The 12,204-nt window shown below is 43.1% G+C and overlaps 1 protein-coding gene across 4 annotated transcripts in view; it reads right to left on the bottom strand.

The window, feature by feature from the left end:
• FUBP3 (far upstream element binding protein 3) overlaps positions 1-12,204 on the bottom strand; it is a 40,019-nt gene that overhangs the window by 14,215 nt on the left and 13,600 nt on the right. For all 4 annotated transcript variants that reach the window (XM_051636410.1, XM_051636411.1, XM_051636413.1 and 1 more), the window contains 8 exons: positions 10,351-10,400; positions 8,763-8,834; positions 7,980-8,037; positions 5,217-5,379; positions 4,241-4,339; positions 2,158-2,262; positions 1,674-1,776; positions 938-1,038 (listed from right to left, as the gene is read on the bottom strand). In XM_051636410.1, coding sequence (XP_051492370.1) covers positions 938-1,038; positions 1,674-1,776; positions 2,158-2,262; positions 4,241-4,339; positions 5,217-5,379; positions 7,980-8,037; positions 8,763-8,834; positions 10,351-10,400 — 751 coding nt within the window. The remainder of the gene's footprint in view (positions 1-937; positions 1,039-1,673; positions 1,777-2,157; positions 2,263-4,240; positions 4,340-5,216; positions 5,380-7,979; positions 8,038-8,762; positions 8,835-10,350; positions 10,401-12,204) is intronic.

The raw sequence follows: 12,204 nt of genomic DNA, 5'->3' as shown, positions 1-12,204 counted from the left end.
AGAGCACCTGACAGATCTTGGCACTAGCACACACAGAAGTTGCTTCCAAACCCTTTCAAGTGTCATTCTTTAAAGAACTGCTGGAATTACTCAGCTGAAATGCACATCTTCCCAAAACTTCCAAAGGAAGCTTTTAAGTTCTAAGACACTTAAAGGACAAAACTATTTTGGGTAACCAATTTCTCCAAAAGCACAGGCCATGGACAGCCAGAGGCTATCAAGAAAGACCTCAACATTGAAGAGGATTATTACAAAAATTATGAAATCAAGAATTCAAACCAGAGCTCAGGGCAAGAAGAGATATCAAGACCCACCCTTGAGGGCGAAATTACGCTCAGGTATCTGGTCTAGAACGACCTAACACCTTTACTTCTGCTAACACAACCTCCTTCGTGAGTCTGCCCTACTCCTGGACCCATCTTTGTATTTCTTGCTCTTGGGCAATGCAATGTGTTGGTTCTTAAGAGTGCAGTGAGTGCATATGTGAGCATTCCTTGCCTTTCCCTGCATCTCACAGCCACCAGACCAGAGGACTGGAGTCTGAAGAGGCATCACTGAGTGCTACTAATGCTCTGCTACCTGAATCTCCCTCAGCCCTATGGAGCAGAGCCTCCAGGCACTCTCTCATGGCACTGCTGGACTCTGTTCCACCAGGTCACCACTTTCAAATAACAACTAAACATAGGGGCAAATGTGGAGCTACAATGAGGCCTCATAACACTGCCTGAGAACAGAAGCTCTTCCCATAGCTCAGTCAGCTCACATCACATTTCAAAAACCCTGCAAAACCAAAAAACAAACCCAGCAGGTTCTGCCCTGTGCAGCAGAGGGAGAATTTAACACTGCTGTTCCTCAGAGGGCAGCATCCATCCGCAGAGCTGCATGCAGACTACATTCCCATTAAGCACTTTCCTCCCAAAAAGCCTCCAGAACCCACCTGTGCTGTCAGGATGAGCTCACTGATGATGTGTGCTGCATGTTGACACCGATCGGGAAGCCCCATGACCTGTGCGACTCTCTCGGAACTAATCCCATCATCTGTGGAGAGAGGTGGCAAAGACTAAATTAAAAGGAGAAAATATCCACCCGCCAGCAAAAGCTTCCTTCTAGCAGCATTTTCACAAGAGCTACCTCTTCCCTCCATCTTCAGCCCCTCTTCCATGGACTGAAAGAAGACAAAACCCAAACCACGCTGCAGAAGGAACAACATTCAAAAGGCAACACTGTCAAATGTCAAAAAGCCATGATAGAGACTGATATGTTTAAGAGGACAAAGGCAGCTTTGATAGGTGATCAGACAGCCAAGGACCCAGAGAAAGTTACTTAGAATTAATCAACTCCTGATCCCCAAAGGCTTTAATGTCCTGAAGGAGAATTCTTTAACAGGAAATGGATGTTTTGTTACTGTTAATTCTTATCCATATCATTACCATTCAAGACATGACTGTTGTGACATCTAATGTTTGCAAATGAGATGTACATTATCTTACTCTCTGAAAAACAGGAAATACATGAGAAAGCAGAACATCATATTTAAAAGGGTTTCAGAAAGAGACATAATGCACCTTTACATTAGGAAAGCCAAGCTGCTGTAACCTCAGATCAGATTCACTCCAGCAATTCCAAACTGGAACACTGGTCAGAAAGTAGCAGCTCTCCATCCTCACACAAACCTGGTTTAAATTGAATCCTAACTCCAGCATCATTCTGAATCTTTTTGATCATTTCTCCATTTCTTCCTATCACAATTCCAACAGCAAACCTGGGCACAGAGACCTGATGGGAAAGGCAAAGCAGTATGAAAGCTCAGAGAACTAGACTGAATTACTCTGATTTTACAAGGAGATGCTCTTAACTATGAGGACAGGCCACGTTAAGTAGCTCCAGGCTACAGAACCATATCCCTTGAGAAAAACAAACATGTGGCCACAAATTCCTTCCCCCTAAATGAACTCTGCACTACAAGAATGCAGCACAATTAGGAAGGTGCCATCTGGGAGTCCACGACTCCCACTCTTCGCAGCCAGACTTGCTCTTCTGGCAACACAACACAATGCATTTAAAAATAAGCTTACAGGTTACATGTGCAATTTGATGACTTCCACCCACTACCCATCCCACAGGGAGGTTAGCAGAGTACTCGTGAAGAAAACATACCTCTATGCTGCCTCCTCCCATTCTAGAACTGAAATCATTGCGTACGCCTCGGAAGTCTGCCTGATCTTTCTCTCGGATGATCTCCAGTACCATTTCCCTTGCTTGCTACATGGGGAAAGAAGTTACAGTTAGCTTCAAATTATTCTGCTTGCCATCTCAGTGTTAGGGCCTCCACAGTGGCCAGTGGTCAGGCTGCAGGCAAAGAGATGTCCATCTCCTCAATGAAAACAGCATTTCTGATTTAGAACGTCTTTTACCACAGTCAGGGGAGATCTGCTCCTGATGGCATCTTCCATGTCTGACAAAACCTGACAAGTGTGCTAGGTGGCAGTCTCTTGTCCGCAATTGCTTCCTCCAGTCTTTCAAAGAGGCCCTTTTTAGCTTTTGAAATATCTTTGATGTCTTTTTGTTTCTTTTGGTTTTAAATTAAAGGAAGGGAAGGCCCTTTCCTACTAGGCAGAACACATTAAGGTAGAAGTTGTGGGAGCAGAGCAGAGAGCATGTCCACTGAGGGCTAGAGACCATGTACCACAAAGGCAGGTGGGCAGGAGTGAGCTTATTAAAACTCAGAAACTGAAGCCCAAGTCAGCAGCAAGACATTTCCTGAGACAAATGGATACTCTTCCTACCTACTTGCAGCCCTCAAGGCCATTCACAAACTTGCATGGAGCCCAGCTAGTAAAAGTCTACCTTTGAAATGAGCCAACAGTGGCCACCATTAAAAAGCAGCCTACATGTCCAAACCAGAGCCTTTGCTTCTATATATTACCAGCCAACCTTTGGACATTTGGGTTCTATTTCCAACAAATCTGACTCCTTTCACATTTTTAGGTATTTTCCATGCCCCCGTGGTATTTTTTACAGAAGAAAACTCGAGACGTTTCAGAGATGCCAAGACAGAAATAAGGGCAACAGAGAGATTTCATAGGGATTTGAGAGAGTGAAGAAACACTGGTGCAGCATCCAGAGAATCCCACCAAACCCAAGGATTCACTGAGCTTCTGAAGTGCTTTCTAAGCATGCTCAATTTTTCTAAGTGCCTCAAAGGTCTTCCAGCCTACAGAGTCTCCACAGTTGTTTGGCATGATTTATGACACGGAAGATGTGACAACAGCAAATCTTGCAAGGAAGAAGAAACCACCTGGGAAGTAGCAGCACTTAAAAAGTATGATTTGGTTAAAAGTAGCAAGACTGCCATTAAATCCCTTTTTGCAAATCTGTATGTCCACAGTAAGTATAAGAATCTTGAAAATAAAAACGCACCCCACATTTAAACCTAAAAGCCCACCTGCAAAAAGAGATTTGAAAAATACAACCCAAACATACTATCCCTGAGCAACACCAACCATTGCAGCAATTTATGATTAAGGAGATCATATGAAACAGAACCATTTTTATTAGAGACAGGAATGCTAAGCTAGATTTAAGTACTTAGCAAGGCATGAAAAGCACTTGCTGAGAAGTGGAACGTGCCACAGCTAAATTTTAATTCTTTAATTCAAGCATTCCCATCATACTACAACCTTCCAGCCTCTGGCTGCTCATGGGTCTTTGCTTTGAACCGCAGGTATGAACGTACCTGTAGAACCCTGACACAAGGAGACTGAGGTACCAATATGAAGCAAACCCCTTGGTTTCAGGAGTTGTCATGGGATATTGTTGAATTACCTGCGTCAATTGGCTGTCTGAGATAATGAACCTTCCACAAAACCTTCTCCAATGTGAGGCTGAGGTAGTGACTAAGAACCTATTTGCTGAAGTAACACCCAGCTATGATTTTTGCTTCACAGACTGGAAAGCATTTCAAAGCTACTTGTTCCAAACCCTTCTCCTCAGCATTTCTCCTACCCATGTCTAACATCTACGTGAAGCAAGAGCTCCTATGATATACTGTAAACAAGCCAACACTTGCTCATCTGGCATTTTAACTTGGTCTACTCAAACTTCAACCTTACAGAACAAACAAAACCAGCAAGGATCATTACATTTACAGTTGGATTCAACTCCGTTAGAGGCTCAGAAACATGCTGAAGTTGAAATTTCTCCTCAGTTCTCTAGGCAACTGCTTACTGTCATTACATACCTGTACTTTAAATGCATCTCCAGTAATACGGAGAGGTTTATCTGCTCCAGTGGGCAGTGGACCATCCTGGATCATGATCATTTTCACACCTGTTCGCTCCTGAAGAAAAAGCACAGAGCACTTTGCTAAGCAGAGCCCCTAAAACCAGGGACTATATTGTGGTAACTAAACATGACCAGGTCAAATAAGCAGCTTTATGAGTGTTACTTTAGCTCTTCACAGGGAGTTACAGTACAAATCTGGCCATAGGCCTAGAGTCTAAAGGACTGTCCAAAAGTGTGCTCCTCCTGAGGTTCTCACATAGCTGAATCCCTTGCAAAAAAGAGAACTCCTCTATCTCAACAACTGGTTTTTCAGCCCTTCCCAAAATCTGCAGCTGCCTGCACATCACTATGGGACGACAGAGGCCTAATCAGGGCACTCAAAAAACTACATATTTGACCAAGGTGCTTTTCTGAAACCCTCTGTCCTTTAAAAAAACCTTGTACCAGATGGAGGAACAAAGAATGTCTAGGAACACAGATTTATACATAACACAACACTTTTCATTAGAAAGGGGTGGGATGAGAAAAACAGGAAGACATGCCAGCTTCATCACAGATCAGCAACAAAAGAGAAGCAGAGCATTCCACAACAACATAGCTGGCATTAAAAACCACTGCAACAGTGGACTATGTAGATAAGTCTTTTCTTGGCTACGAGGGTCCCCTCCTAAAACCTCACACACCAAATGCTATCTAAAGCACAAGAGCTTCTTTCACAGCTCTGGTAAACTTCACTACATGCGTGGCTGGGGCCAAACCGATTTCTTTTTTAACACAAGATTGGATTTGAGTCCAGCTCTCCGAAGGCAGAAGAGTAGTCCCTGCTGTAGAAGGTGAGAGCATTCAAGGCTCCCTCCATTTCAGCACACTCTTGTTGGTCTAGAGAAGCTGCAGTGGGGAAGAGAGCCCTCAAGTAAATGCATCTTGCGCACCTGCAACTGTTTTATTGTTTCACCTCCTTTGCCGATGACTAGACCCACTTTGGATGCCGGGATCAAAATCTCCTGAATCGTACTGTTGCCATCAACATCGTTGTGAAAACCAGGTCCGTTCCGACAGCGATCTACAATCTGCCCCAGTAGCCGTTTTGCTTGTCTTTGGAAAAGAATCGAGGGGAAACAACCATTAGACAACACTGTTCCACGGGACCAAGAGACCAGGGAACCAGCAGAATGGGAAGCGATCGGGGAGAGGAGAAGAAGTGGAAAGATGAAGGAAACCACAGTTAGCACAATGTTTGGGTTTTTTTGGTTTTGTTTTTTAAAACTCTGATGTCTATTTGCCCCTGTCATGATTACTCACAAGCAGTCTGATTTTTGAAAGGGGAAGAGAGAAGGAAGAGCAGCAGCATGCTCTGACCTCTTTGGGAGTTAAAGGTAACAGCTGAGCTATAGCACTGGGGGTACTTATTTTGAATGAAGATGCTCTATGTTCTAAAATTTTTAACATATACACACACACAATATTTGTTAAAACTCAAGCTCTTTTCTCCTTCTGGTCAAGACAGAAAACACGCAGTGCCCTGACACTAACACAGCACATTGGTTAACCATTCTCTGATCAGCCACAGGCAACTGCCTTGCTCTTCTCTGCCTGCTCTTACCAGCAGCACCAGAACACTGTTCTAACACAGCCTCTGCCCCAAGCAGCAGGTGCTGAAGTTACACCACGAAGCAAGGCAAGGATACTGCAGCAGCAACCAGTGAAAGACTGCGTTCTTCTACTCCTGGTGAGAAGAGACAGACACAAAGAAGCATTTGGGAGATTAAAGATACCTTCTCTACAGTCTGTAGCACATCAGAGGTAGCTGACAAGGCTTCCCTTCATCTTGAAGACTCCCAGTCCAACACATCTCCTGCCCTTCTCCCATAACTTTTCTCAAAGTAGGCAGAAGAAAGGAACCGGTTCCCTAATCAGTCTAAAGCAGCATCTTCCCCTCTCTCCACTTCACACCAAGCACCCTAGGAGGACTGTCTTCTCTCTGGAGATTTCAAGAAACACTACAAAATCATCTCTCACAGACAGACATTCACCCAAAACAGCTCAGGGGGTGGTGATCTGAGGCTGCCCACAGATCAGAGCCCTGCTTTCTCCTGACTTTCCTTACAAAAAAAGGCAAAATGTGGAATTTCTGGAAGTCCACTTCAAATATTCTGTAAGAGTCTTACGAGGTTTCATTCATCTATCTTCAATATTTTGCACAGAATTCTTCTAGTGACAATACAGAGACTATAACAGTTAGGAGACAATGTATCTCAGATGAGAAGGGTGTATCTGGAAATCAACCCTATTGGTTTGCCACTGGATGTAACTAATGGAAACAATCTTCACACAAAACCCTTCACAAAGAAGTCTGACAGCTTGAGTGGTTTCCTTACTTGCTTTTTCTACATGTAACCTAAAAAAATAGCTCAAATAACCAACTGGACAAGAATTTTAGCACAAAAGTAAATAAAACTTTGCTTAATTCCATGTCCTCAACACCTTGTTCTGCTTCACAAATTGAGTATTTTCACTTACTTATATTTTATCTAAAGATAGCCTTGGACATGACTACATTCAACTGCTTATTTCAGAACCATGAAGTCTTAACTATACCTCTCCCCTTATTCTCCCCCAACTGCACTTCATCAGGCAGCCCAGCTTTTTAATATTTTGCTCTTGTTCTGAAACACCTTTTGCTAAAGGGGAAAAAGCACTTCAATAGCAGCACGAATACATTGCCTGCCCTATAATGTGAGCTTGCCAATTATATTTATTCTGGCTCACTGCTTGCAGTATTATGGTAGAATAAGGAGATTTAAGTACCCTTAGATCTCTTAGGAATGGAAGAATGATGAGTGTCTTCTCTTTAGAGAGACAGTCTTTGTGCCCATGTATTTTCACTATCAAATGCAACTCAAAGATTTCCAGATGGATTTTAAAAAACCCACCTACCCAAAGGCTGGGGAGAGAAAGAGCAGCTCCATATGTTAAGTGTGTTCCTGTAAGCCTGAGGATCCTGGATCCAGTTCCAGCAGGAGGTCCTCAACTGGTTTGTGAGAGTCTCAAACTCAGCTCCTGGGAAGGGGGAGGGAGGAAACACTGTCCCTAAAGTTTCTATAGATCTAAAGAGTAGAAATCCCTGCTGGCTGGCCACGTGTCTGTACCATGCAGGGATCAGAATTCAAGACTTTGGTTCAGTCCTTTGCTCCTGGTTGGCAGCAATGCAGAGACAAGCACACCCGTGGGCCTCATGCTGCTCTGCAACAACACCAACACCTCCAGATTATTCTGGAGTGGCACCAACAGGCTTTGGAGGCTTCATGCAGCCCTTCTTCAGCTGGAAGGATGGTCATCTCAATAGGAGCAGGGAAGCAAAGGGGAAAAGAGAAGTGCCCTTCAACAGCTTAGCTCAGTATCCTGGAAAGCTGCAGTTGGAAAACTGCATCCTAGGTGCCCTAAGAGCAACCTTGCCCTGCGGAGGGGAATTCCATGGAAATTTCTGCAGAGGGTTCAAACTGCAACTGGAAAAAAAAAGCCTCTGAGGTGCACAGTTTAAAGCATCAGACCAAGAGGTTCTATGCTCCAGAGACCCTCAAGTTTCTCTAGGCCAGCATTTGCTGGTGTGGCTAACCAAGTAGCACCACTGACAGAGCACAGCATTAGGGAGAAGAGAAAGAAGGAGAAGGGAGAGAAATGAAATCAGAACTCACTCAATGCTCTCTGGTGTCCCAGTGAGTACACAGGGCCTCTCGGGCATCCCACCACTGTCTACAACGGAAACAAGAAGCAAACTTTCAATACATGGCATTTAAGAAAAATGGCATATTTTTCAGTAACTATCAGGCACTAATGGAAGCCCTGCCCCCCAACAACGTTAATGAATTCAAAGGCACTCAGGGTCAGCGTATTTTAAATTATTTGCTGGATGTCTGCATTCTTTTAAAGCTTTCCCCACCAATTAAAGGGATGGGTAAGAACTCTGGTTACATCCATCAAGTTTCCTGCACTGCAGTGCAGTCTCTCCCAAAGCAAACAACTACTAGCACAGAACAAATAGATGGTCCCACTTTTTTTTTTTTTTTAATGCAAGTTGTAAGGAGAGCTGTTTGTACCCTCCTGAAGTGCCTTCTGCCAGGAGCTGGGAGCTGACCAGACTAATCAGAGACAACCTGTAGAGGTGACTGAAGTGGTACCACCAGGAGAAAACTCAACAACTGCAATTTCAGGGCTAGGTACAACATGGCTTGTCCATTTGCACTGTGCCCATCTGTTGGTTAAACACAGCTCTTTAATTGTTTCACTCCCCAAACCACCTGACAAACCTGTTTTCTATGCTAGTCAGGAGGTCAGTCCCCCAGCAGCTCCCTCGTGCACGTTAGTGTTAGTTGTTAACGCTGGTAACACCCCACAAGCACAGCAAGGTCCCTGATCTAGTGGACACAAGATCCTTCCACAATAAACCCTGTCCACTTGCCATACAAAGAGGCTCTTACCTGGAGCAATTTGAATTTTGCAGCCAGACTCTGCCTGAATCCTTGAGATCTGCTCTCCTCCCCTGCCGATTACTGAAATGAGTTCAACAAGCATCAGAACACACCATTTTCCCAAGTAACTCCAGAGAACCTTCCCCCCTTTACTGGGCTGCAGCTATCTATAAAGGAACAGTTTGACTCCAGGATTGCAGAAGAGGCATCCACAGCATGATCAGATTTAACATAGCAGAAAAAACCCATTAAAATACTGCTGAAAATTATTCTCTTTGCTTGAAAAATAAAACAAAGAGGCTTGTCTTGCACTGGAATGGAAATACATTGTATGCAGGAAATAAGGCATTAGTTTGAGTGCTGCTAGAAAAGTCATGTAAGTAGATATTTTTTAGCCAGAATCAATAAACCAGTTATTTGGGGTACTAAAAAAGGGAAAGATTTATTTATTTAAAATACATATTTTACTGCCTCTTTTCAACAGACATGCTATCTGGCTGGTCTGCACTCAGACCAAACTGCTACATACTGGAACTGAAAACAAACACTCATCTCCTTTAACTCTTGGAGTCGGCACATCGCTGTTCCACAAGACATGCTGAGAGCCTACTTGCCAACCACCATTCACATCCCTCCCAAGCTGCAAAAACAGCAAAACTGCCAAGTCAGACAGGTATGCCTGGCACACAGAAGTACCTCTCAGCTGTGCATTTACCACCCTCCTGCAACCATGTGCCCCTGAACCAGGATTACATTTAATAAAGAGATGATGCGCCAAAAGAGCGTGTGAGCTCCCCTCTCCCAGAGCCACAGCATCCCTCCAACATTCCCCCACATGTGCTACTAGGACTGATACATGAAGAGATATAGCAGGAGTGTGTTTCCCTTGCAGTAATTTGAGTTACAGTTTTACAGTGGTTTTAGACTCAGGACAGAACTTCATGTGCTAAGGGGTAATTATTGTGGCCTGTTATTTTCCTTTTTGCTCTCCATATATCAAATTGGAAGAGATAAACAGAGATCTAGCAGTGGAAGAGTCTATGCAATCACTGTAATAACACATCAGCAGGAGGTGCCATTGAAAGGAAGAGTAATGATCATCAGGAGGAAGAGAGAAATTAGGATCAAGCTTGAAAGAGAGCAGTAGCAGGAATGCAAATCTAGGAAACATTCTCATCTGAGCCATACACGCTGGCTGTGTTCCCCTGCAGCAAATGGACCAGAGATTTACAATTCTGTTTAACTTGCCTACAGTTGATTCTTATTCTAACATTTAAATGTTGCTTTTCTCCCTCAACTCACAGTTTTGCACACTCAAAGGCACCAAGATGTTTCAGTTACGGCAAATAAATTCACTTTTTCCTTGGGAATTTAAAGGAGAGAATCACAAACTCTCAGTAACTGGTACCACAAGTCTTGTCTTGTTCTTATTACTGAGCCACCAAACTTCTCCATGCAGTTTACAAACACAGATTATCTGGTCTCCATTAGTCAAGGCTTATCAAGGCTAGTAAGTACAAAAACTTGTATGTCAGAATAAACAGAATTCCTACACAGAAAACACAAGAAACATATCAAAAGCATCCAAGGTACTTACTAAATCCAACCATTTTATCAGGCACTTTGAACTCTTCTGTTATTACAGCCCTAAAAAAAAAAAAAGAAAAAAAGAAGAAAAACCAATAGTCATTATCAAGAATAATTATTAGGAAGACAACTATGCCCCTGCCATGGAAACCAGGCAGAGCATAAAGCTTTTACACACAAATGTAAACAACACATCACAGTCAGAATGATTTGTTTTGGAAGGGACCTCTTGTGGTCACCTGATTTTTCCTATGCTGGACACTTTTCCAGTTTACTCTCTGGTACCTTCAATGCAGCTGACAGAAGAACCTCTTTTTGTCATTCTTGCCCCAGTCAGATTTAACAAAACACGCTCTTGCCAAGAGACACTAACCAAAGCCAATCCTGATGTGAATGCCCCCTCTGATATTCACAGGGCTGGGGTGGTTTATTTTTTTTTTTTGCCTGCCTTATCATTCTTTTCCTTGGAATTTATAAAAGCTGCCTTCAATTATCCTTTGAAGTCTTATTACCTCAAGACTCCCATATCTATTGCTCTTTGGACTTTTTCAATGTGTCTCTGCCTCAAAACCTACCACCCAAAGCCATTTCCTAGGACTGACCACAGTCAAGTAGAAAGGAATGACCTTGGATGGTTTTTGTTTAGCCATTTCTACCTCATAGAAAACACAACACAATGAATATGGAATATGCAAACTCCATGTATTTAGACAGGCATTATATATAATTTCTTCAGTAATCTGAAAAGCAATGGAACACATGCATAATAAGTTCAATGCAGGTTTTGTGGTGAGATGTATTAAAATCCACCCATTTTTAGCTTCAGATCAGTTAGGGAAGGTATAAAATGCATATTTTCACCAGCTAACCTGCAGATCATACTCTCCACTGTCCAAAGGCTCACCAGCAGAGATGCAAAGCCAAACTGTGCCATCCATATCCTCAACAGAACAGGGAGGCTCAGAATCACCATTGTTTTAACCTGGAATAAACTCAGCCTGTTGTCAAAATGTCCTATCCTGCATAATTTATTTCTCAACCACCCTGTGTTGAAGGAAGGGTTGCAGCTGGACAAAGAAGCTAACCTAGCAGAAAAACAACCACCAAGCCCAGAAAGAAGCCAATTCAGGCTTCTCAGCCCAATCAATCCCCTACCCTGAACATCCCTCCTGGCAGGAGAGAGGTGCCAGGAAGCAGAGCAGCCCACCGTGCTCCATGCTGCCCTACCTGGGCACTAGCTTTAACCTGACATGAGCAACTGAAGGTTCTACATTCTTCACATTAATTACTTGTCCTTCATGCCTTCAACAAGCAGCTGGTTATGATGGAAATGCACTTTTGTATTAGCCCAAAGGTGAATCCAGCTTTAGAAATACTCTTCCCCTTCCCATCAAACAGGACCATTAAAACTCCTCAAGAGCAGGATTTGAGAAAACTGAGAATTCTACTTTTGTATTAGACACTAAGACATGCTGCACAACAGCTCCTAGTTGCTTCAGTCTCCCAAAATCACCTTTGACAAAGGAGTCATCTCAAGTCATGTTACACCAACAAAACATAAATTTTTAAAAAGTAAAAAAAAATAAGATTAAAAATCAACCTGCCCATTTAATACTTCTGACTTCTGTCAAAATCCCTTTTTTGCTTTTTTACTTTTTTATTTCTTCTCTGCCCAGAGCAGGGGAAGGGAGAGAATTTATTCTGCCCAGCTCTGCAGATACTCAGGAACCAATTCCAAGTTTCACATCAACTCTTCTTTCTTCATCAAAACAAACAGCCTTAAAGAGTTAGCAGAAATCCCAGCCTAGAGAAAACCTAAGCTGACAGTTTCTCCACATTCTCAACCTCTGGCTTCCTAACACTA

This window comes from Apus apus, chromosome 19 (assembly GCF_020740795.1).
Source record: "Apus apus isolate bApuApu2 chromosome 19, bApuApu2.pri.cur, whole genome shotgun sequence".
In the NCBI taxonomy this organism is placed as follows: domain Eukaryota; kingdom Metazoa; phylum Chordata; class Aves; order Apodiformes; family Apodidae; genus Apus; species Apus apus.
Note: the sequence above shows the minus strand (reverse complement) of the source record. Positions and strands in the feature narration are given on the sequence as shown.